Genomic DNA, 25,189 nt, shown 5'->3' on the forward strand with positions numbered 1-25,189 from the left:
CGCTCTCATTTATAATATAATATTTTTATATCAGTTTTAATAATATAATAAATATACATATGATATTGATAATATTATCATGTTATACAATGTAATACTAATAATAATACCATATAATAATATTAATTATATGTTATATATTACATATAATATTACAGTATAGTGGTATAGTTCAATATAGTAATATATAATGCTAATATTGTGCTATGCTAATAATATAATATACTAGCTGTGCCCGGCCACGCGTTGCTGTGGCGAAGTATGGTGATATGGGAAATAAAGTATTGAGGAACTGGTGGTAGTTAAGGTAAAGGGTAAAAGTTTTCTCCTGACATCAAGTCCATTATAAATGGGTTATATAGCTGTGTGGAAGGGCCTTGAGTCTACACTGCCATATAATACAGTTAAAATCAGATAATCTGTATTTTATAGGCAGTGTGGAAGAGGCCTAAGTGAGGCCTAACTCTGCCTGTCCCCTGGGCTGAGTGAGTTGCTAGGAGACCAAGTGGGCAGACCTTAGCCTTCTAACTGGCAGCAATTGGATAAAAACAATTATTTCTCTCCCTCTAATTAGGACTTTATTTTTCTTTTCTTTTTGTTGTATGAACGTAGAGGCATGGATGAGGGGTTGTGCTGCCAAATTTAGTGTTTCTGGGATGTGTAGTTTTGTTGTTTTGTCCTAGGCCGAAATTTCATTACCCTTTTATATATATAGATTGTATGTACATACAGCTGCTCTGAGTTCCCTTCGGGGTGAGAAGGGTGGGATATAAATGTAGTAAATAAATGTAGTAAATGAATAAATAAATAATTTTAGACTTAGGCTCGCCCACTTGACTTGAAGGCACACAACAACAACAACAATCCTAATTAACTTGACTATCTCATTGGCCTGATAGTTTTATGTTGGTTAAAATTGTTTTCATTTTTAAATATTTTATTGTTCTTTCATTATTGTTGTTTTGCACTACAAATAAGACATGTGCAGTGTGCATAGGGATTTGTTCGTATTTCTTTTTCAAATGATAATTCGGCCCCCTCAACAGTCTGAAGGATTGTGGACCGGCCCCCTGCTTAAAAAGTTTGAGGACCCCTGGTTTAGAGAATGTATTAAGATGTGTTAGATTAAGACTGTTATTTCAAATGCAATTTCTGTAGTTTATTGTACAAAGTGTATGTCCAGGAGGAAAAGGCAGAGGGTGGGAGTGGGGTAGGAAAAAAAACTAAAAAAAGCAAAAGCAAAAAAGAGAGAGAAAGACGAGAATTTGTGGAATCCCGTTCATTTCATTTTGGTTTGGCCAGTTTTTTTCTCAGATTGTAAGCATGCCACCCAGAGTGTCATTGGGCCACTATCTGGCCTGGTAACCATCTCATTGAGATGTGGAGCAAATGTGAAGGCATTTTTCTATATACGATAATTGAATACATTGCAGGCAGGAAGAAAGGGGAAAGGAATTATGCTAGTTGAGTGAAAAAAAAGAATGTGTCACACTGCAAAGATTAAAAGGGAGGCAAATGATGGAATGGAAGATAAAGGTGGAAGTGCCACAGTTCAAAAAGAAGCTGCTTGTAAGGTAGGTTTGGTGAAAGGTGATGGTCTATATAAGTAAATTCCATGACCAAGCAAGATATCCAAAGTGTCATGGTAAATTTCATGACCAAGCAGCCAGCCTATTCTGGGGTTCTAAGCATTTCTGATGGGAGACTACATGCTCTTGAATGGAAAGGATAGAAGGGGGAGGGGGGGGGGGGAGGGAGAGAGAAAGGCAAAGCCTGACTGGCTTTCTCCACTTGTGTGTGTGTGTCAGGAGTGACTTGAAAAACTGCAAGTAGCTTCTGGTGTGAGAGAATTGGCTCTCTGCAAGGACGTTACCCAGGGGATGCCTGGATGTTTGATGTTTTACCATCTTTGTGCAAGGCTTCTCTCATGTCTCTTCATGGGGGCTGGAGGTGACAGAGGGAGTTCACCTGGATTCAAACCGCTGACCTATTGGTCAGTCGTCCTGTCGACACAAAAGTTTAACATATTGCACCACCAGGGGCTCCTGCTTTCTCTGTTGTCATTCCGCTTTTCAGTACAGCTCCTTCCCACAGCAGACCAGGAACGTGACAAGGAGCATGCAAGACCAGCCTTGGCCTTGGCCTCTGTCATGTGGCCACTCCACTGCAGGGTGAGCTGAGCAGCCTTCATGGCCTCCCTGTGGGGACATGGTCTGCAGACCACAGGTTAAGATCCACTGCTGTAGGATGTTCTTGTCAGCCTGGATTATGTCCTGCAGTTCTTCAGTAGTTTCACTGTATACATTTGGTGGTGTTAACTGACCTTAGATATTCCATCTTCTGTCAACACAAGTTACTCTTTCTTAGGAATAGGAAGGGGATTGTTAAAGATTTTTGTCATTCAGGAAAGATTGCTGCATTTTATCAGCTGGCAGTTCCTTTGTTGCAACATTGTAAATTGTTCCTGAGATCATGTTGGCAGGGGGAAAAAACTTTGACACTACATTGAGAATCACTTCCTTGTTTGCACTCTCTCACAAGTCATCCAAGGCTACGTCCAATAGTGTTCTCCATTCCTGTTCCAAGCATGCCATTAAGGCTCTCTAGGGGAAAGATAATGCCACAGAAGCATTTTGAAAAATGCCACAAAGCCAACTGTGTGACCCACTTATTCCTAGGATACAGTGCTATGGTCTGCATTAATACAGGCATAAACATTTGTTCCAGCATAGGTTGGCCTAATGAAAGTGTGAAGTATGGATGCCATTTCGTTGCAGAATGCTAATCTTGCATTTTGTTCAGACTTTACAGGACAAAATTCAAGAGTTCTATTAAGTGTATTAATTTTTTAGATATTTGAAATCTCCAACTGAGCTGTCAGTTGTTTCTGTACATTCACAGGAATAGGAATTTATTTGTTCGGAAGACCAGCCTGCGTGCCATCTTGAATTCTAGTTGTTGTTTAGTTGACTTCTAAAAAGTGGTTTACATTTGAGCACAGTGAAATTAGCCTTGGGAAGTGGGCCTCCCCAAATTCACAAAAAATACCTCTTGCATCATTTTTCAATGAAGAATTGCTCAAATATAATGATTGGATAATTCCATGCTCCTATCAGCAAGCACACAGAATTTTAAAACATAATAATAAGAGAAAGAAAGAGGGATAAAAGATAACATATCCACATGGCACACTTAATAAAATAAGCATGTTTTCCTTCTTCCTCACAGATTTATTCTCTAAATGCCCACTCCCATAGTTCCTCAGGCATCTTTGTTTCACTACCACCCACCTCACACATTTCTGAAAAGAAGGGGAATATTCAACCTAGCTTAAATTTCAACACACGGCACTGGTTAAACATCATTCATTTTGTAAGAGATTGCAGACTAACACAATATATTCATTCAAGGGGACTATGATGACACATTAATTCAAGAGGAAATTTGTACTTTTATATAAGGATATTTGAATGTAGAAATCTAAGACACACAGTGTCTTAGGAAATGACTATCTTGGTCTAAACACATAATTTTCACCTTATTTGAAATGTTTTCAGCTCTGCCAACCAGTCAGATAAGGAAAAAAGAAGTGTGCCTTGCTATAGATTTTATTTCAAACCATTTGTCAGAAAAATAAAATAAAGTTGGAAATTGGGAGTTGCCCATGGACTAGTCACAAAATGGTTGTCTTTACTCTGGCACAAACTTTTAATCCAATGTGTTATTAATTCTGGTAGTACTAAATGTTTTATTTAAAGCTGGTAGTACTAAATTTTAGAAGTTCTAAAACATTTTATTTAAAGCAACCCACAGTTCTGTTTAAGGTTTAATGTTCTTCAAGTGAGCAGTATTCAGTCAGTATGTCAATCACCTACAGTCCATGTTCAGATTACTATTCTGTTTATTAATTTACTAATTTCAGTTCATCAACAACTGAAATAGCAAAGCAGTAACTGTTGTGATGTAGTGACTTGAGCATTGAAATATGACTATATACATGAGTTCGGGTCTTTGCTCAGTCATTGAAGACTCAAAATAACAACAACCCAGTACTGTACATTGAATATTTTCAGTAGTACTGTGCAGAGGGGTCTGCACTGCCATCAGGAGCCTCCAGTAAGTTTTTAAGGAGGAAATAGGGGACTGGAGGGGAGGGGGTGGGCAGCCACCTGCTCCTTTGAACTCCAGGAGCCCAAAGAACTGGGATGTCTGTGGAAGCTGTCAATTCCAACAGGCCCAGCACCTAATAAGATCCAGATCTTAGCTTAAGATCCAGATCTTTCCAGGTGCCAGATTAATGTGGAGCAAACTGATAAAACTCAGTTTTCTCCTCATTTATTTGCTTTTACTTAAGGCGTTTGGACCCCTGAGGTAAAGGTGAGACAAGAACCTGTGTTTTGGGCCTGTCTGGAAGGCCCCTGAAGTGAAGAAAGCAATTTGCTTTGAACACATGTGAAATTTTAAAGAACTATTTGTTAGCACATTAGTTGGCCAGGATCACCAAAAAGTTGTTTATGGTTGTTTTTAGGAAAATATGGAAGAGAACAAACATGAAAACTTGCATATATCCCCAATGATATGGCACACATATAATTTAGTAGTAACTGTTAATAAAGATATTTATTCAAAAGTAGTGTAATCTTTTAAGTTGTGTATTTAAATTCTTTATTGACATATGGAAATAATTTCAAGGCTACTCATGTTCTTTTTGAATAGTTTAAAAAGCTGTACCTTTTAATCAAGTTTGGGAGTGTACTATTTATCATTATGATAAAAACATTTTAGATGAAGTAAAGGGGCTTGAAATACTGAAAATAAGATTTCACAATGAAGTGTTTAAATAAAAATTGCAATCCCCTCCCCCAATAAATTAGAAGCAGGGCCCTTAATGCAAGTTCATTTCTTGAGCATAATTTAAATAATATATAAATCTTTTCAGTTTTGTACATGTAGTTCTTTCTTAAAACAAGCAGCCGCAACCAAACCACAGGAATGTTAGTTAACCTAATTGCACTCCTGTAGAAACCTGCTGAGGAATGTATGAACTAGATGAGTCAATGGCTAATTAATGAGGATCTGCAGTTCATTTTCTTTCCATCTCTCTTTCCATCTCCCTCCCTGTTGGCTACAGGACCCAGATGCCAGTTTTGATGTCAATGGTAATGATATTGACCCCATGCCTCGGTATGATGCCAGCAATGAAAACAAGTAAGGCCAGTGCTCTATGGAATATAAGACATCTTTATTTCAAATGTGATTGTAGGTAAAATGTACATATTTTGCTCTAGTGACAGATAGTACTAATTGATTAGGTGGTCATCTAGTTCAGAATTCCACTTTTTTTTTTGCTTTTAATGAATAATGTAATGTATATGTTTTGTTTATATCTACAACAAATGTGATTTATTTAGTAATCACTTTTCTATCTCACACATTTAATTCTTGAAGGGAGCTTCCTGAGCATATATGTTTCAGACCTTGAAGCACTTTTGACTCACAAATATTTTGAATAGTTTCCCCCCTACTCTAGTAGTTTTTCTTACTTATCAGTTTTTTACTGATAATTTAAAATATTCACCTGAAAACTGAGAAGGTCTTTGTTTTATTAGAAAATTTGTAGTCAGCAATTGTGATGACTCATGGGCCATGTAGTCCCGTTCCTAGCGCTGTTGTGACAGATGAAGAGGAAAACTTAGGTTTTCCTCCGTTTCAGTCAGAATTGGAACTTTCTCAGCCAGAACTGGAACCCTTGCACCTGCAGGAGGTTTGCCTTCCAGAAGTTTGCCAAATAAGCCCTGAGCCAAAATCTCCCCCTTTTTCTCGCCGTGAGTATTGTCAACAACAGAGAGGAGCTCAACAGGCTAATCGCAGAAGCCTGAGAATCGCGGCCAAACAAATGGTTGATTAGCCTGCTTCCCATGAGAATCTTTAAGGAGTCATGCATCTGGACCCAGAGAATGGCTTTCGCTTCTGGTTCCCCAGAGAATCTGCTCTTGGCGGGAAACCGAGACCCTACTTAGGTGTTTTGCCCTCGTAGGAATCTTGCGGAGTCAATTCGTCAACTACGGGAGTAGGTTGTGTGTGGACTACGCTCCCGTTTCCAGCCTTGCTTGCTTCCCAGGACCTTGTTTTGCTTCACGGACCCAGCCTTGCCTTCCTTGACCTCGCCACGAATTTACCACGGATCCTGTTTTTGCTCCTTGTTCTTTGTTGCCTTGAATTAAGCCTTGTATCCAAGAATCAAGTTATTTCCTTGCCTTGCCTAAGTTTCATGGACTAAAGGACCTTGTCTTCTCCCCTCACTTTGCTTGGCAAAGTGAGTGTTTCGGTTATTGGATTACAACTTTGGACCTTAATATCTCATATTGGACATTGTTTCTCTGGACTAATTTTGACCTTTCCTGAAAGATCTACTTCTGAACTATTTCCTACACTTCCTTTAATTAACTTTATATATTTCCTCAATAAAGATATTAGATAGATTCTGGCCTCTGTGTATGGTTATTGGTGCTCTGCTGCCTGGGTCGTGACAGTTTGACTCCGCCAACCTAAGCACCATTTAACCTAGGCCAGAATGTCTACCGGAGCCGGACCGGGTGACCAACCACTCAGCTACACCATCGCCAAGGATGAAGTGGACAGGATCCGTGATATGCTCCATGTGCAGGAGGGAGAAATACGGGGCTTGAAGGAACATGGAGCCCGTCTCCCTGCCCTGGCGTTGCCCACCAAGTTTTCTGGAGAGGCTTCCAAGGTTCATGTTTTCCGTCGCCAATGCCAGGCATACCTAGAGGCCCGAAATGCCGAGTTTCCCCAAGAAGACATCAAGGTGGCATGGATTTATAGTCTCCTAGAAGGGCCAGCGGCCAATTGGGCGACGGCACTGTTCGATCAAGCCTCCCCGCACCTAAGTTCCGCGCTAAACTTCTTGGATCACCTTAAGGCGACTTGGGGGATCGAGGACAATTTAGAGGCGGCCGGCCACAAACTCCGGCGCCTTTCCCAAGGGGACAGGCCCTTGTCCCAGTACATAGCCGAGTTCCGAGTGCTGGCCCAAAACACCGGCTGGAATGACATAGCCCTCAGAGGACAGTTTCGGGAGGGTCTTAACATCGAGATGTTGGAGGAAATCTCCAAAGTGGACCCTCCAAACTCTCTTGAAAGACTCATTGATCAATGTTTACGAGCTGAAGTCATGCTTGCCAACAGGAAGCAGTGGATCCGAGGCCAGAGTGGAAGAGCCGGAGCAAAACCTCCCGCTCCCGCCGGCATCCAGCCGCGTCCAGCGTGGAGACCCCCGCCACCAGCCCCATACCCCAGAGGAAACGAGGAGGTGCCGATGCAGTTGGGCAATGTGCGTCCCAGATTGGATGTAGCCGAGAAGGCGCGCCGCCAACGTTTAAACCTCTGTTGGTACTGCGGAAACGGGGGCCACTTTGCCAGAGAGTGTCCAGCCAAAGGAAAGCCCGCCGCTCGACTGGCGGCGGCGTCCTCCGTGGAGACGTCCGAGGCGGCTGGCGCAAAGCCGGCGGGGGAAGCCAGCGACCGGGCGTAGAGAGGCTCGCCAACCCGGTCAAAAACCCCATTCAAGAGCCGCCAACCGGTCCTATTTCTCCTAGTGGTCACCTTGTGGTCAGCAAAAAAAGGACCCGTCATGATCCATGCCATGATAGATTCAGGAGCGACAAACAATTTCATTGATAGAGAGTATGCCGACTCTCTGGGATTACAATATCACGATTTCAAGAACGCCCGGGTGGTGCAAGCCATAGATGGCCGCCCCCTCAAGACAGGTCCAGTAAGCCAATGGTCTGAACCCACCAGAATGTGGATAAGGGAACACATGGAAGAGATCTCCTTCTTTGTTACTGAGGTTCCTCACTTCCCTGTGATTTTGGGAATCCCATGGCTGACCCTCCACGACCCTAGCATCTCTTGGACCAACAGAGAACTGCAGTTTGCTTCTAAATATTGCCAAAACCATTGTCTTGTAGCCAAGGTCTGCCACGCCACAGACGCTGAACCCATCATCACCTTGCCCAAGAAATACTCAGACTTTTGGGATGTTTTCAATGAAAAAGAAGCCGAGAGACTACCCCCGCATAGGCCTTATGACTGTGCCATTGACTTGGTGGAGGGGGCCCCGATCCCGCGAGGACACCTCTACTCCTTGACTGAACCAGAGCAAGAAGCTCTCAGGGAGTTTATAGAGTCAAACCTCCGCAAGGGATTCATTAGACCCTCTCAATCCCCAGCCGCTTCCCCAGTGATGTTTGTGAAAAAGAAGTCAGGGGATCTACGCTTGGTGGTGGACTATAGAGCATTGAACAATATCACTAAGCGGAACCGTTATCCCCTGCCTTTGATCTCGGACCTATTAGATCGGCTACGAGGGGCCAAGGTTTACACCAAGCTGGATCTTCGGGGGGCTTATAATCTAGTTCGCATCAGGGAGGGGGACGAGTGGAAAACCGCCTTCCAGACTAAATTCGGATTATTCGAGTCCCTGGTCATGAATTATGGTTTATGTGGAGCTCCCGCAACGTTCCAGCATTTTGTCAATGATATCTTTCAGGATTATCTAGATCGGTTCTTGATCATCTACCTGGACGATTTTTTGGTGTTTTCTAGATCACAATCGGAACATGAGAACCACGTCAGAATGGTGTTACAACGATTGCGGGATCATGGACTTTACGCCAAGCTGGAAAAATGCGCTTTCGATCTACAAGAGGTAGATTTTCTGGGATACCGTGTCTCACCACTAGGGCTCTCCATGGACCCGGCAAAGGTTTCAGCAGTATTGGAATGGCGGGCGCCAACCAACAAGAAAGAGGTGCAACGTTTCTTGGGGTTCGCGAACTATTACCGCAAGTTCATTCCAGACTTTGCCTGCTGGTCTGATCCAATCACCAGCTGCATCCGTGGGAAACAGCCTTTCCGCTGGACGGAGCAAGCAGAGAAAGGATTCCAGCAACTAAAGAAATTGTTCACGTCCCAGCCAATCCTTCAGCACCCGGATTCTCAAACCCCTTTTGTAGTACAGGCTGACGCCTCCGATGTGGCAATTGGGGCTGTACTTTTGCAACCAGTGGGAGATCATCTTCACCCTTGTGCTTTTTACTCCCATCAGCTAACCGCCCCAGAGAGAAATTATACTATTTGGGAAAAAGAACTTTTGGCCATAAAGGCAGCCTTTGAAACTTGGAGACATTGGTTAGAAGGGGCCAAATTTCCCATTGAGGTCCATACTGATCATCGGAATCTAGAGCATCTAAGAACTGCCCGCAAGTTAAATCAGAGGCAACAGCGCTGGGCTTTATTCTTTGAACGTTTTGACTTCCAGATTCATTATGTAACCCCAGTTCAGACCAAGCAAGCAGATGCTCTATCACGGAAACCAGAATATGCTGCAGGGCGCAGAGAGACCTTTGAATCCCAATTGCTGCAGCCCGAGAACTTTGCCACGCTCACAGTGGGGAACACCAAATCCACTCCAATTGAATCAACCCCCTCTTCTCCAGGGCCCCTTTGTGCTCAGGAAATCAGGGCCAGTCAACAGGCGGATGCCTGGGCTCAAGATCAACTTCGTCAAGGACTACAATTTCCCTTCTCGCTTAAGGACGGGTTACTTTGCTATAGAAATCACGTCTACATCCCTCCCGGACCGGGCAGGGAAAAGGCCCTTCGTCTGTGTCATGACTGCAAGCCAGCAGGGCATTTCGGACTATTTAAAACCATGCATTTGATCCTAAGAGATTTCTGGTGGCCCAAGATCCGCAAGGATGTGGAAAAATATGTCAATACCTGCCCGGTATGCCAGCGTTCCAAGACAAGAAGAGAGAAGCCCTCAGGGCTATTGCATCCCCTTCCTACACCATCCCGTCCATGGGAAATAATTTCTGCGGATTTTATCACCGACCTACCACCTTCCTTTGGATTCACCACGATCCTAGTGGTGGTGGACCTTTTTACCAAATTAGCCCATTTCATTCCCTGCAATGGCCTCCCCACGGCCAAGGAGACCGCAGATTTATTCCTTCAGCATGTTTTCAGATTACATGGATTGCCCAAGAGTTTGGTCACAGACCGTGGGTCTCAATTCACCTCTCGTTTCTGGAAAGCACTACAAAAACTATTGGGCATAGACTCTCGTTTATCTTCGGCTCACCATCCCCAAACGGATGGGCAAACTGAGCGCACCAATGCCACTTTGGAACAATACCTTCGCTGTTATGTAAACTATCAGCAGGACAATTGGGCTTCCCTGTTGCCGCTGTCGGAGTTTGCCTACAACAATGGTGTCCAGGCTTCAACTAAAGAAACCCCGTTCTTTGCAAACTACGGCTTCCATCCACGTTTCTTTCCTTCTGTCATTGAAACTTCAGAAGTTCCCGCAGCAGAGGACTGGCTGCAAGAACTCACAGCGGTGCAACAACTTTTGCTCCAGCAACTGGATCAAGTCAAGGAGGACTATAAACGCCACGCTGACAGTCATCGCCAGCCGGGCCCCGAAATCAAGGTAGGAGACCGGATTTTTCTGTCCACTCGCTTCTTGCCCTCCCACCGTCCCTGCCGGAAGCTAGATGCCCGTTTCATTGGTCCCTATCCAGTGGTGGCGCAACTAAACCCTGTGACTTTCAAACTCCAACTTCCGCGCTCTATGCGCATTCATCCAGTGTTTCATCGCTCCCTGCTCCTTCCGGCGGATGGTGTGCGCCCCGATGCAGACCGGCCGGCCCCCACTCCTGTTTTAGTGGATGGGGAGGAGGAATTCGAGGTTCAGGACATTTTGGATTCTCGCTTTCATCGCCGCCACCTTCAGTATCTCATTGACTGGGTGGGTTTTGGCCCCGAAGAACGCTCTTGGGAAGACGCTTCCACAGTCCATGCCCCCGATTTAACCCGCCGCTTCCATCAGACCTACCCCGCCAAGCCGCGGCCCCGCACCTCGGGGAGAGAGCCCATTTTTGAGAGGGGGCTTGAGGAGGGGGATAGTGTGATGACTCATGGGCCATGTAGTCCCGTTCCTAGCGCTGTTGTGACAGATGAAGAGGAAAACTTAGGTTTTCCTCCGTTTCAGTCAGAATTGGAACTTTCTCAGCCAGAACTGGAACCCTTGCACCTGCAGGAGGTTTGCCTTCCAGAAGTTTGCCAAACAAGCCCTGAGCCAAAATCTCCCCCTTTTTCTCGCCGTGAGTATTGTCAACAACAGAGAGGAGCTCAACAGGCTAATCGCAGAAGCCTGAGAATCGCGGCCAAACAAATGGTTGATTAGCCTGCTTCCCATGAGAATCTTTAAGGAGTCATGCATCTGGACCCAGAGAATGGCTTTCGCTTCTGGTTCCCCAGAGAATCTGCTCTTGGCGGGAAACCGAGACCCTACTTAGGTGTTTTGCCCTCGTAGGAATCTTGCGGAGTCAATTCGTCAACTACGGGAGTAGGTTGTGTGTGGACTACGCTCCCGTTTCCAGCCTTGCTTGCTTCCCAGGACCTTGTTTTGCTTCACGGACCCAGCCTTGCCTTCCTTGACCTCGCCACGAATTTACCACGGATCCTGTTTTTGCTCCTTGTTCTTTGTTGCCTTGAATTAAGCCTAGTATCCAAGAATCAAGTTATTTCCTTGCCTTGCCTAAGTTTCATGGACTAAAGGACCTTGTCTTCTCCCCTCACTTTGCTTGGCAAAGTGAGTGTTTCGGTTATTGGATTACAACTTTGGACCTTAATATCTCATATTGGACATTGTTTCTCTGGACTAATTTTGACCTTTCCTGAAAGATCTACTTCTGAACTATTTCCTACACTTGCTTTTATTAACTTTATATATTTCCTCAATAAAGATATTAGATAGATTCTGGCCTCTGTCTATGGTTATTGGTGCTCTGCTGCCTGGGTCGTGACAGCAATACACTATGCACTCACCAAATCTGATCTCAAAGAGCGTTGTGAACTATGGGGTGGGAAAGAATTCCTAAATTTGCCTCCCATCCTATTCCACTGTTCAATGTTTTCTGCTGGTAAAGTGTTGACCTTAGGGAACAGCCTAGTGTTTCACTGTTGCTTGATGAGAAAATGCCATTGACCAATCAGAATACTCTGTTTCCCTGAAAATAAGACATCCCCAGAAAATAAGACCTAGTAGAGGTTTTGCTAAATTGCTGAATATAAGGCTTCCCCCGAAAGTAAGACCTAGCAAAGTTTTTGTTTGGAAGCATGCCTGCCAAACAGGACACCAGAGCATGCAAGATCGGTAAATGTATGAACCATAGATTGTTGTACATGTAAATAATAGTAGTAACAAGAAATTCTTGATAGGATTCACAGTTTGTCTGGTTATGCTGGTTTGTGATGACAACTACTGGCCAGTATATAATATTTATTTATTTATTATTTATTACAATATTTATATCCCGCCCTTCTCACCCAATAAGGGACTCAGGGCAGCTTACAATAAAACACATATAAAATTGTACAATACATTGTGAATCAATTAAAAAGTTATTTTATTACATAATAATAAATAAATGTTATATTTTTGTTGAACAATAAATGTGAATTCTTCTGCATGGAAAAATAAGACATCCCCTGAAAATAAGACCTAGCACATCTTTGGGAGCAAAAATTAATATAAGACGCTGTCTTATTTTCGGGGAAACAGGGTAAGGTAGCTACCTCTTCCAGAAGACAGAACACAACCACGTAAAGTTGCCTTATGGGTTTTGCTGCCTATCTAGGACTGATGAAATGGTAAGATTGTCAAGAAATGTCTGATTGATAGCTAGTTGAGCAGACTTAGGGCAGAAAAAATTATAGCTTGGACCAGCAGTTATCTTAATTTATATAGTTTGCTGCTTTATTTCTTAGGCAATTCAGATGTGGCTTAGGATACATATTTTAACAAGTAAGAGATTAAAGGGTTTGAAAGATGATCTGGATCTGGATCTTTCTGTCTATGCCCAATACTTTAGCTACCTGAGGAACAGAAGTTATTTTATCCTAGCTTGGATAGTCATCTACCTTCTTTTCACACTTAAATTGAAACGTATCTCAAGACTGCAAAGCATCTCTGATGGTCTGCCATGATAGCATACATTCAGCTCAGTATCATAAATTGTGGAGCCATGGTCTGGGTGTTAGAAGTATGAATACCTGATGAATACTCTTACTTTCTCCATTGCTTGTGCTTGAATTATACCCAATTACATAGAATTAGTGGTTCCTGCAAACCACAGAAGCATTTTCTCCTTGTCCGCTTTTATCCATGAGGTCTTATTGTCTCTTATTAGGTGTTAAAAACCCATGTAGAATCGCTAAACGCTGTGGGTGGAGATTACTCTGCTGTCCCAGTGTTCTGATTACCATAATATGTTTATGTGCCTTCAAACCATATGTTGACTTTGGATGACCCTATGAATTTCATAGCATTTTCCTAGACAAGGAATTCTCATAGGTTGTTTGCCATTTCCTTCCTCTGAAATATAGCCTACAACAGCTAGTACTGTCTCCACTATGGTGCTGATTCTGGATTTTTTCAATGCTTGAGTGTGAAATGGTTAGTGATATCCTATTCAAGTTCTAACCTGAACTGATACTGTTTTGCTTCCATTATCAGAAAGAATCTGGTACCTTTAGGATATTATACCTCCTTTGTTTCTTAAATGCTTAATTAAGCATGTTTATTACCCATTCTTGACAGCTGACCTTCAGATATTAGTGTCCTGAAGGAGTGTAACTTTATTGGAAATCCTAAGATTATGTAAAATGAAGCCCAAACCATTGCTTCCAAATAGTTGTATAATCATGACACCCTGAAATGGTAGTCCAATCTCATATTGTAAGGTTTTTTGTTGGCACATATATTGATGTGTGTTTTCTATAGTATTTTCTTGCCTACATTTGGGCTTTTCATACATAAATTGTAAGTCATTTAAATATTTGCAGCTTCTGGGGTATCCAGTATTCAGTTAATTCAATAATACCCAATATATTCAGATATAAGTGATTTTCATGAAACTATTCACATTGTTAGATAAAGTAGAAGATCAAATACAATTTTATATCCTGTTCTGTAGAAGGCTTATTAACAGTGCATATGTTTAGTCTATTTTAGTCCATAAAGTTGATATGATCTATTTCCCTCATGCTTAGTTCATATTTCCTGTCTAGTAGATATTTTGGGCGAGGGCATATGATTTGAAACCGGCTAAGTTTAAAGTAGGGAAGGACATCCAAGCTATTCCAAATAATAGAAAATCAATAGCACAGAGAAGGAAAAATGTCTTGAGAATAAAGGGCAAATATATTAGAATGGTTTAATTAATATATGCTGTTAATAAAATAAGATTTATTCTTGTTCCTGAGAAAAGTAATTTTTTCAGTCAGACCCACATTAATAGCAAATATTCATTTTGGATGCCTACATTGTTATGAATATTATGCTTCAGAATTTTAAAAGACAGTTATGGGGCTTTTCCCCCCCTTTCAGGGGGATAACAAGAGAGATAGCATAAGAGCAACCTTCTAGATGCAATTGCAATGTAGCATGCAAACATGTTTTCAGTTTAAACATGTTTTCAGTTTAAACATGTGACAGTTTTACTATCTACCTGTCATATCTTATCATATGTATATTGCTTAAATGATATGTATCAAAAACATTGTTCAGCTTCCTAGATTTTGCAGCTGGAGTCAACATGAAAGGCTATTCAGAACATACTGTATCACATTTTTCAATTGGATACACATCATGTACAGCAGGATAGACATTATATACATAATCAGATGTTTAAAACTATAATAGCTAAATTCAACATTAGGTAAAGGTAAAGGTTTCCCCTGACATTAAGTCCAGTCGTGACCGACTCTGGGGGTTGGTGCTCATCTCCATTTCTAAGCCAAAGAGCCAGCGTTGTCTGTTAGACACCTCCAAGGTCATGTGGCCGGCATGACTGCATGGAGCACCATTACCTTCCCGCCAGAGCGGTACCTATTTATCTACTCACATTTGCATGTTTTCGAACTGCTAGGTTAGCAGGAGCTGGGGCTAACAGCAGGCACTCATTCTGCTCCTGGGATTTGAACCTGGGACCTTTCAGTCTGCAAGTTCAGCAGCTCAGCACTTTAACACACTGTGCCACCACCAGGGCCCCTCAACATTAAGTAGACTAATTCAAATGAATTCACGGTATCTGATTTAAGTTCTGTTTAAATTTTAAATGGTAGGACTAGCACTGGGTTTATATGAACATATGATGCATTTTGGTCAGTTGGTCAGTATTGCATTTCGTTATATTCAATTATCCAATAGGGATTTATTCAGAAAAAATATTATATTGTATTACATTATAATTTGTGGCATAATGGTAGACTAACCAAATAATACTTCCCAGTTAATTTTTGTAACACCAAGTTTTCGGAAGTGTAGATGATGCCTACAAACATTAATCATTCGAGCCCTGTGGTAATTCCTAGGAAGTAATGGTGGTTTCTTTAACTACTGTGGTATGCAAGAGTACTGCCAGATATTTAGCTTGGTTTGAATAAATTGGCAGAGAATCCTGAAATAGTCAGCAGTGTAAGCCCATCCTAGACTTTCACATTTGCTTTATTAAAGATGGGAGCCAGCTGTGGATCAAGTCACTTCTGTTCTGTGATGCATTTTGTTTTGTTTCAGGACTAAGCTCTATCAGTAATATTCAGCGATAATGTGGAAATTTTCTCTTATAGTTGTGAACCCATTTCATTCCTGCAGTCTCTTCTCTTTTTTATATATATATATATATATATATATATATATATATATATATATGTATATATATGTATGTGTGTGTGTGTGTGTGTGTGTGTATATATATATGTGTGTGTGTGTGTGTGTGTGTATGTATATATATATATATATATATATATAGGATCTTCGTGTTCCTCTGATATGTTTGCAAGCCATAGAGCAAGAATAAATCTCTTAATATTTAACCCATGCTGAATTTGTTTTAGATTATCACAAGTATACTTGTAAATACATGTCGAAAAGCATAGGAAACATGATCTTATATAATGTAGTTTAATGATCATTCAAGAATGCCAGGGATGTTCAGGCAGAAAAGAATGTGGTGGCTATTTGCATGAAGAAAGTGGGTGCGGGGAGAGACATTATACTTTCCTGGGAACTGTTGTTAGAAAGTGATGTTTCTCTCTGGGAGACCTGTGTCAGATGCTAATTTCTCTCCATGACCATGTCAGTGGGAGTGCTCTGCATGAAACAATTCCAAAACTCTGAACCAATATTTTCATGTTTAATTGCTAATAAAGATAATGACCTCTTCCAAGATAATTTGTTGCATGCTGTTATGTTTAATTTCTTCAACAATGTTGTTGTTTTAATTAAGGATCGTGTTCGTCGCCTTTCTCATTTCTATTAGTCTTCTAGTTTTTGAAAACATTGGCCTCAAGCTAATTGTTAGTCTCAGCTAGAAAAGACCTATTGAATCATTGATAATTTGGTTGGTCAACATTAATATAAGTTCTGCTGATTCAGTGAATCTACTCTAATTCTCTTACAATTGGATTTAAGCCTTTTTAAAATGATTTTGGAATGGCAGAGAATGCGACCTATATATCCCTGAACTCTGTTAATAAATAAACCCTACAGGTCTTGAAGGTTCCATGGCAATCAGGACATTTCCATGCCCTACACTTACTGTTGAATGTCTGTGCTTTATTTAAGTATTTTATTTTCATGGTTCATCCACATGCCATCATTCAACAATTGATATGTTCTTGTATTTTTCCCGTGCTGTTTTCTTTGTGATTCAGACCGCATAACATCCAATCTTTCAAGAGGGAGGCGAGAAAAAATGAAATACTTAATTTCTGTGATTATAAATTATATTATTCTAATCCTTCCGTCCATTTTTAAAAACCATATTTCTGACAGGCACATTTCACTTTTTTAAATCTTTGCACTTATTCCTTCAGGATCTTTCTCATCAATGCCATTTTATTAGCATGTTTCAAAATCCATCTTTTAATGTGTACTTGTTCATCCATGTTAATGATTGTTAAAATATCTATGCAGTGCTGTTTTAATTATAGTACAAATTTCAAATATACATTTGTCTTTTTCACCTTTGTCATTTTGAAAACTGTTTTGCAATATGGTTCTCCTGCCATTGTTGTTATTTTTTCTATTTTTAAAGTTTTTATTTCTGTAATGAGTGCAGAAATTCTAGAAATTCTACAGTGTAATTCCGTAATCTTTTAAAAATTTCACTGGGTTTTTAGCATTGATTTAAAATGGCATGCTTAGGTGAATTTTATTTTCTCTTCTCTGCTCTACCATGCTCTTTATTGAACACAAAATATAGCTCAAGAAATACATCAAAATAGGGGCTATGACATCTGAATCTGAAAAATCCATTAAGATTCTGTATGTATTTATGTCATAAAAAGAAATAATAGATATAGCTGAATTCTAATGAAGCACCTAAAAATCCACTATAAAGTTGTACAATCACATTTGCTATGGAAGAATTTTCTATAGAATTACTCTTAAGTAGTGCTGCATGTAGAACCTGGTGTTATGAAAAATTGGCACACAATATGATTGTAGGCTACTTAAGTTTTCCAGACCCAATGTCTTACTTTTGTTGACTTTATATCCACTCCTATACTTATCTACGCCAGAATCTATGTGGGTTTTACAACAATTGAGTACTGAAAAAGATTAAACCGGAATAGGAATTCAATCTAAATCCCAACACAAAATTACTACTCTTCTGAGAGATAAAAATGTTAAGAATCGGAATCATGCCATCATATCCTTAGTAAGGCTTCAGGCTTTGTACATTTGCACATAATCCTATTCACACTGGTGTTGAAGGAACTTCTTTTGTATACAGTATAGTTAAGCTTTTTGTCAGATAAGTCTGGATGAAATAGTAGTCTTAATTAGTTCAATTAACACATTAGTCAGGTAAAGCTGGAGATTATTAATCAGTTGTTGCTACCTTGTACTGAATATTGCATTGTGGCATGAGAAAGACATGCTGATTTATTTCATTCCTTGCAATGAGAAGGATAAAATAGATTATTAAAGATTACTTTTGGTTTTAACTTTTAATTAAATGTTTGTTTAACATTCTTTATGTTTCAAACACAATGCTTATACTGCTATGGGGTTAGATGGAAATAGGATAATGATTGACTAATCACATGTCTTTTAATCACCATTTAGGAAAAGACAAAGAAAAGATCAAGTGTCTTAACTTTCAGTATTTTATGAGCATCATGAGAATTTAACTGTCCTGGGGAATATAAACGTGTCTCACATCCACAGCATTGTTTTTAGGTGTGGAAATAACACAGATGGGTGTCCCACAACAACCAGATACCAAGGCTAGAAACATACTGTATTTACAGGAAGTGCAATCTTTTTTCTTAGTAGCTGCTAGCATTTTCTTATTTTCTTTGCAAAACAAAATGCCATAAAAGTACTTTCTTTAAAAAAAAATAAACCTGCAAATTGGCTAAACAAATTTCAGTTGTTTAGGTGACAATGTTGCAAAGTGCTTAGCTATCTATCTATCTGTAAATTCTACAATAAAATGTGATTCTGGGAAATGAAATGTCCCATTTTGCATGGATAAAAGTTAATTCATGAATTGCTAGCCAACACAAAAACATTTAAGTTGAAAGAAAGGCCATTTTATTAATGTTGCCTATCTATATGCCACTGTTGTAAGCCTCCCTGAGTCCCTTCGGGTGAGAAGGGCGGGATATAAATGTGAGAAATAATAATAATAATAATAATAATAATAATAATAATAATAATAATAATAATATCGCAGTGATGTCGCAGTGATGTTGACCGGCTATATCTGCCTAGAAGATCAGGGGGCAGAGGACTCTTACAAGTAAAACAAGCAGTCAAAGAAGAAGAACATGCCCTGGCAGAATATGTAAAGCAAAGTGAAGAACCTGCTTTGATTGAAGTCAAAAATCAGAAACTCCTCAAAGCACAGCAGACAAAAAACCAGTACAAGAAAACCACACTAAAAACTAGAGCTGACAACTGGCACAACAAAACATTGCATGGAAAGTTCCTTGACAAAATTGAAGGAAAAGCTGATAAGGAGAAGACCTGGCTCTGGCTCACAAATGGGACCCTGAAGAAGGAGACAGAAGGCCTGATCCTTGCAGCCCAGGAGCAAGCCATCAGGACAAATGCAATTAAGGCCAAGATCGATAAATCAGCTGATGACCCAAAATGCAGACTGTGCAAGGAAACAGATGAAACCATTGATCATATCCTCAGCTGCTGTAAGAAAATTGCACAGACAGACTACAAACAGAGGCACAACTATGTGGCCCAAATGATTCATTGGAACTTATGCCTCAAGTACCACCTGCCAGCAGCAAAGAACTGGTGGGATCACAAACCTGCAAAAGTATTGGAAAATGAGCACGCAAAGATACTGTGGGACTTCCGAATCCAGACTGACAAAGTTCTGGAACACAATACACCAGACATCACAGTTGTGGAAAAGAACAAGGTTTGGATCATTGATGTTGCCATCCCAGGTGACAGTCGCATTGACGAAAAACAACAGGAAAAACTCAGCCGCTATCAGGACCTCAAGATTGAACTGCAAAGACTCTGGCAGAAACCAGTGCAGGTGGTCCCGGTGGTGATGGGCACACTGGGTGCCGTGCCGAAAGATCTCAGCCGGCATTTGGAAACAATAGACATTGACAAAATCACGATCTGCCAACTGCAAAAAGCCACCCTGCTGGGATCTGCACGCATCATCCGAAAATACATCACACAGTCCTAGACACTTGGGAAGTGTTCGACTTGTGATTTTGTGAAACGAAACCCAGCATATCTATCTTGTTTGCTGTGTCATACAATGTCGTTGTGTCAATAATAATAATAATAGTAATAATAATATCTAAGTGATATGCAAAACCTATTTGGGGGCTGGGAGCAAGCCACTGTAGGAGTAGCTGCGTCAGTGGTCCCCCTAAATCAGTGGTTCTCAACCTGGGGTCTCAAGATGTTTTTGGCCTACAACTTCCAGAAATCCCAGCCAGTTTACCAACTGTTGGGATTTCTGGGGCCAGAAACATCTGGGGACCCCAGGTTGAGAACCACTGCCCTAGATCTCCTCCCCAAGTCTTCTGAGCGAGATCACTATAAGAAACTTAACTTAAAAACCAGATTACTCTCAGGCAAGCTGTTAAACTGGAAGGATCTGAACAAAGGGTATCAACCCTCAAGTGACATGGTCTCTTGGTGAGCGAAAAGACCCTAAGACCAGCGCCAAGAAGAGTAACTTTCCCCTCTACCTGATTATTTGATACACAGGGAGAGTTCCAGATTCCCATTCTTCACCAATTGTGTGTCAGAATATACTCACTGAACTCATATTTATCCTAAGTACCACTGTCAGCCAGTTGTCAAGTCTCCCATAACAGTATACAGTGATGTCCAACCTTTGGTCCTCCATGTGTTTGGGATGCCAACTTCCAGAAGTCCTGGTCAGCTTGTCCAATGGTCAGGAACTTTAGGAGATGTTGTCAAAAACACCTGGGAAGCCAAATGTTGGACACTGCAGTAGGTGAAAACCCCAGAGCTGCCAGTATACTTCCATTATGAAAGGAAGGGCAGGACAGTGGGCCAATGCAGATAAGAAAGGAATAGAAGGGGGTGGACCAACCCTCAAACAGACTTGCTTATTTACATCTGCCCCACATCAGGGAAGACTCACCTGATGTCAGTTTAAGTTATTTCTACCATCTGAGACCAATGCAGGCTTTGGGTGTGGGGGAAAATCTCACTAAATTGTCAATTCTTTTATATTACTGCTATAAAGTGTTGAGATTGCAATCCTACACTGCTTACTTGGGAGTTGAGTTTATTTCTTAGTAGACATGCACAGAATTGTACTCTTAGTGTTGAACTGAAAATGAATACGGGCACAGAAGTAGGAATAATTAAATTCTGTGATGAGATAATTTATATGATTTAATTTGACTGTATAGTTTAAGGAAATATAGGAAATGCAATGAAACATCTTGATTTCACTTACTTCTGTTTAACTGGGTTTTGGTATTAAGCAGACTGTTGTCACTCAGCAGGAATTTGCTTTGCAATTTCTTGCCTAAGGACACACATATATTAAGGCAGTGGTGTTGAAAGCAAAGCATGGAACTCTGGATTAGCAAATCATTACAAAGTTGATTATTTAATCTGTTGGATGAACTTTCAAACTAACCCTCTGTATTGTCGAAGGCTTTCATGGCCGGGATCACAGGGTTGTTGTATGTTTTCTGGGCTGTATGGTCATGTTCCAGAAGTATTCTCTCCTGACGTTTCGCCCACATCTATGGCAGGTATCCTCACAACATTTATTGCTAGGGTTCCATGGAAGCTTTAGCTTTCTGAGTAACAGTTTTATTAAGCCCAAAATTATTTTTTTACTTCTTTATATGCTTTTTATCCTACCTTTTTAAGATGGGATGTTATGATAGCAAACAGGTAATACAATAGCAGCAATTTAAACCATTTGAAATTAAAATAATACATAATTTAATTAAGATGAACACATTTAAGCTTAAACAAGCTTAAAAAGTCTACAAAATATGTTTTTTTTAAAGAATTACATAACATGTCCATCCTTTAAATAAATTAAACCACAAAGGCTCTAATAAAACCTCCTATCTTAACCTGGCATCTAACAAAAACAAATGTTGGTGGGCCTCCATGGGAAGACTATTTCACAGGTAGATTGTCACAGCCAAAATGGTCCCTTTCCATGTTTCCCCCCATTATTCTTACTGATGAGACACAGAATTAAACATCTTATAGTCATTTCTGGACATTATTATAAGTTGGAACTCAGAAGAAATGTGCCTTCTGACAAATAAACAAGCAGACACCACCATGCTGACCAGCAGTCACTCCCACCTGTAGCAAAAGAAAATACAAATCTTTGGGACAGGCATGGAACAAACGCTGGATTCTCTGGGTTGTTCAGTGTGAAACAACTAAGACAAACAACTTTCCACATTTAGCCACTCTTGATAAAGATGTAATGACTAGGGAGTGTATGCTAATGCACCAATCTGTCACTAATCTGAATTCTTCTTAATTCCAGTTTGTTGCAACATCCAAACATAGTTGTTAATTGACAAATTTTCTGCCTTGAAGAGAATGGTGTTGCTAAAAAAAAAAGGGGAAACCTTGTGCCCTGATTTATGCCTGCTGAATAGTTGGGTACATTTTGGCAAAACAATAAGGTATGCACTAATTTTAGATAACTATAATGGTTTACATAGTTCCAGCACCCAAGCCATCACTGAATAATTCCTTGATTTCTAAGTAATAAACCTTTTCTTAAAGGAGTGCAAAGACTCAGCATGGTACAGTATATAACAGAACATGCTTTAAATAGCCAGAGTTCAATTCAGTTTGACTGGGTGTGCAAAATGAAGCTTAGCTTTAAGAAGAGGAATTAACATAGTTTTTGCCAAAATGAAAATAATGTTCCATTCATTTGCAGTGGGAACTTAACCCACAATCCACTTTTAATGCTTCAGCAGCAGAAGGTAAACAAAAAAACACACCTGAATGGGAGACAAAAATAATTCGCGTCCTTTGACCTTAAGACAACTTCCCCCATGTTTACCCATAAGAACAGATTAATTACATTTCTGTCATTCTTCTAATACATTTTTTCTTCCAAAACAGAGAAGGCATGCTATCCTTCTTCTCCCCCTCCCCCAAGCTTTTTTCTTCTTCTTAAGAGACTCAAAGCAACTCTGTTTTCTATGTGGGGATTGTATAGGATAATGAATGAAACTGACCCTTCAGTTCCTGACACAGAAACACAATTGATAAAGGATTTTATCAGGTTTGCTAAATCCCAGATTTCCTCATTTGTAAGACACCATCAATTTTAAGATGCAGCCCATTTTTAGATATATTTATACAGGAAAACATGCACATTAGAATTGAAGAAATACAGTACTTAGTGGAAAAGAATTGTTCAGATTCTGATTTGGACTCCACATTGAAGGTGGTAGAGATGTGGGGAAGAAGCTGAGGCATACAGTTGTCTGGTTTTGACAGATTAATTTCAGTTTGTTCAATATGATGATGTGGATGAATTGCTTGGAGAGGCCAGCCATTGGTCAGTTAGACACATGTCCATCATGATTCATTAAAGCTACCACAAGAGGACTGGCTAGTTCGGTGGTGGAAAATGTAAATGCTTCTTTGAAAGAGGTTTATGTTCCAGCCTCTTTTGAAGAAGCATTTGTAAGACCTTCATTGGTCCCCACTTCCATTGGTAACTATTGGTGAATCTAATATTCCCTTTCTAAGAGGTCCTAGAGCAAGTGATGAAAACATCAGACTTTCTTTGATGAAACTGATTACTTAGACCCATTCTAATCTGTGAACAGCCTTGGTTGCCTCTCTCTTGCCAAGTGGGTTAGGCAGGGTAAGTACATCTCTGTTGGTGCTTCTGTCTCTTTCAGTGGCATTTATATCATCATCCATAGTATCATTCTGGGTTCTCTAAATAATATGGGACTTGGGGGCATACTTTGTATGGTTCTGATCATTCTTGGCTTAACATTTCCAGAAGGTGGTGCTGGGGAACTGGATTAAGCCTCTTAGCCATTGCTCTATGGGGTTACATAAGGGTCAATACTATCTCTGTGATGTTTGAACTCTGTGTGGCTGGAAGAGATCATCCAGAGGTTTGGGGCTGGGTGTCATCAATATACAGATGATACCCAGCTCTATCTTTCCTTTACAACTGATGCCAGGGATGTCATGGCAATACTGAATTGTTTTCTGGATGTAATAAAGAATGATGTGAGTAAATAGACTCAGATTTAATCCAGACAGGATTAAAGCACTACTGATCTGTAAAAAAATCAACCAAGGTTTGAGATTGCTGCCTGTTGTACATATGATTGCAAATCACATTCATGGTTTGGATATAATGCTGTTCCCAGGTTACCCTGGTGGCCTGGAGCACCATTATTTTAGGTTCAGATGGTATGCCAGCTGCTTTATTTTGGGGGGAAGGGATATGTATGGCTACAGCAGATCACAGTGCAACTACCTCCCATTGTACTGCTGTAATGCATTCTACATGGGGCTGTCCTTGAAAAAGAATTTGGAAGTTGGGACTCGTGTAAAATGCAGCAGTAGGACTTTTGCTGGATATGCATTTTACAGATAATTTAGCATTGATCCTTGAAGACCTTCAGTGGCATCTAAATTTGCTTCCAAGCTCAATTCAAAGGCTGGAGTTGACTTACAAAGCCCTAAATGACTTGAGTCAAAGACATGTGAAAGACTGTCTCCTCCCGTATGATCCTGCCAGAAATGTTATATTTTAGAGGAGACTCTCCAGTAGTGCTTTGCCTATGGAACTCCCTACTCAAGGAAGTTAGACTGGGTCCATCTTTTTTAAACTTCGGCTGGCAGCTAAAACAATATTGTTCCATATGGCATTCAGTATTTGAAAGTGCTGTTTTTACGCTTTCAAAACTGGATTTTTGGATTGTTTTTAGACTGCGTTTATGGGTTTTAAAGACTATTTTAATGTGTTTTGTCATTTCATGGTTTTAATTAGTTTTTCATTTTTCATTTGTACATTGCCTTGGGATCCCTGTGGGCTTGGGGGTGATACAGAAATACTTTAAATAAATTTTGTCCTCAGCTGCGTGGTTGGTTGCACTATGCAGAGGGACAGAACTGAGACTGAAAGAACAAAGGAAAGTACAGATCATAGCAATCATAATATTTTAATATGTCAACTGGTGTCTTTTTATTGCTTGGCTAGTGCAGAATTTGCATAGAAAAGAATGTTGGCAGAAAGCACTCACTGAGACAGATACTTTACATTTGCTTACGAACAATTGTTCATTATTTTCTTAAACTGGAGGTTCTTCTTCACAGCACATATATTCTCACTTGTATCAGACATTTCTGTTGCTAGGTATTTTGTTCTCATCAATAAGTAAGGTAGCACTGCTTTTCTTCAACAATGAACAGTGCTGTGTTCTCCGATACCATGTGTGCCATTTCTGCTTCCAAAGAAGTTATCATCCAAGGCAGCAGGTGGATGCAATAGATGAACAGAAAAGACAGAGGAAAATAACATATAAT

The 25,189-nt window shown here is 40.4% G+C and overlaps 1 protein-coding gene across 2 annotated transcripts in view; it reads left to right on the top strand.

The window, feature by feature from the left end:
- Nucleotides 1–25,189, top strand: part of pcsk5 (proprotein convertase subtilisin/kexin type 5) — a 352,794-nt gene that overhangs the window by 123,358 nt on the left and 204,247 nt on the right. For both annotated transcript variants that reach the window (XM_062972004.1, XM_008103279.3), the window contains exon 5: nt 5,132–5,208. In XM_062972004.1, coding sequence (XP_062828074.1) covers nt 5,132–5,208 — 77 coding nt within the window. The remainder of the gene's footprint in view (nt 1–5,131; nt 5,209–25,189) is intronic.

This window comes from Anolis carolinensis, chromosome 2 (genome assembly GCF_035594765.1).
Source record: "Anolis carolinensis isolate JA03-04 chromosome 2, rAnoCar3.1.pri, whole genome shotgun sequence".
Classification (NCBI taxonomy): Eukaryota; Metazoa; Chordata; class Lepidosauria; order Squamata; family Dactyloidae; genus Anolis; species Anolis carolinensis.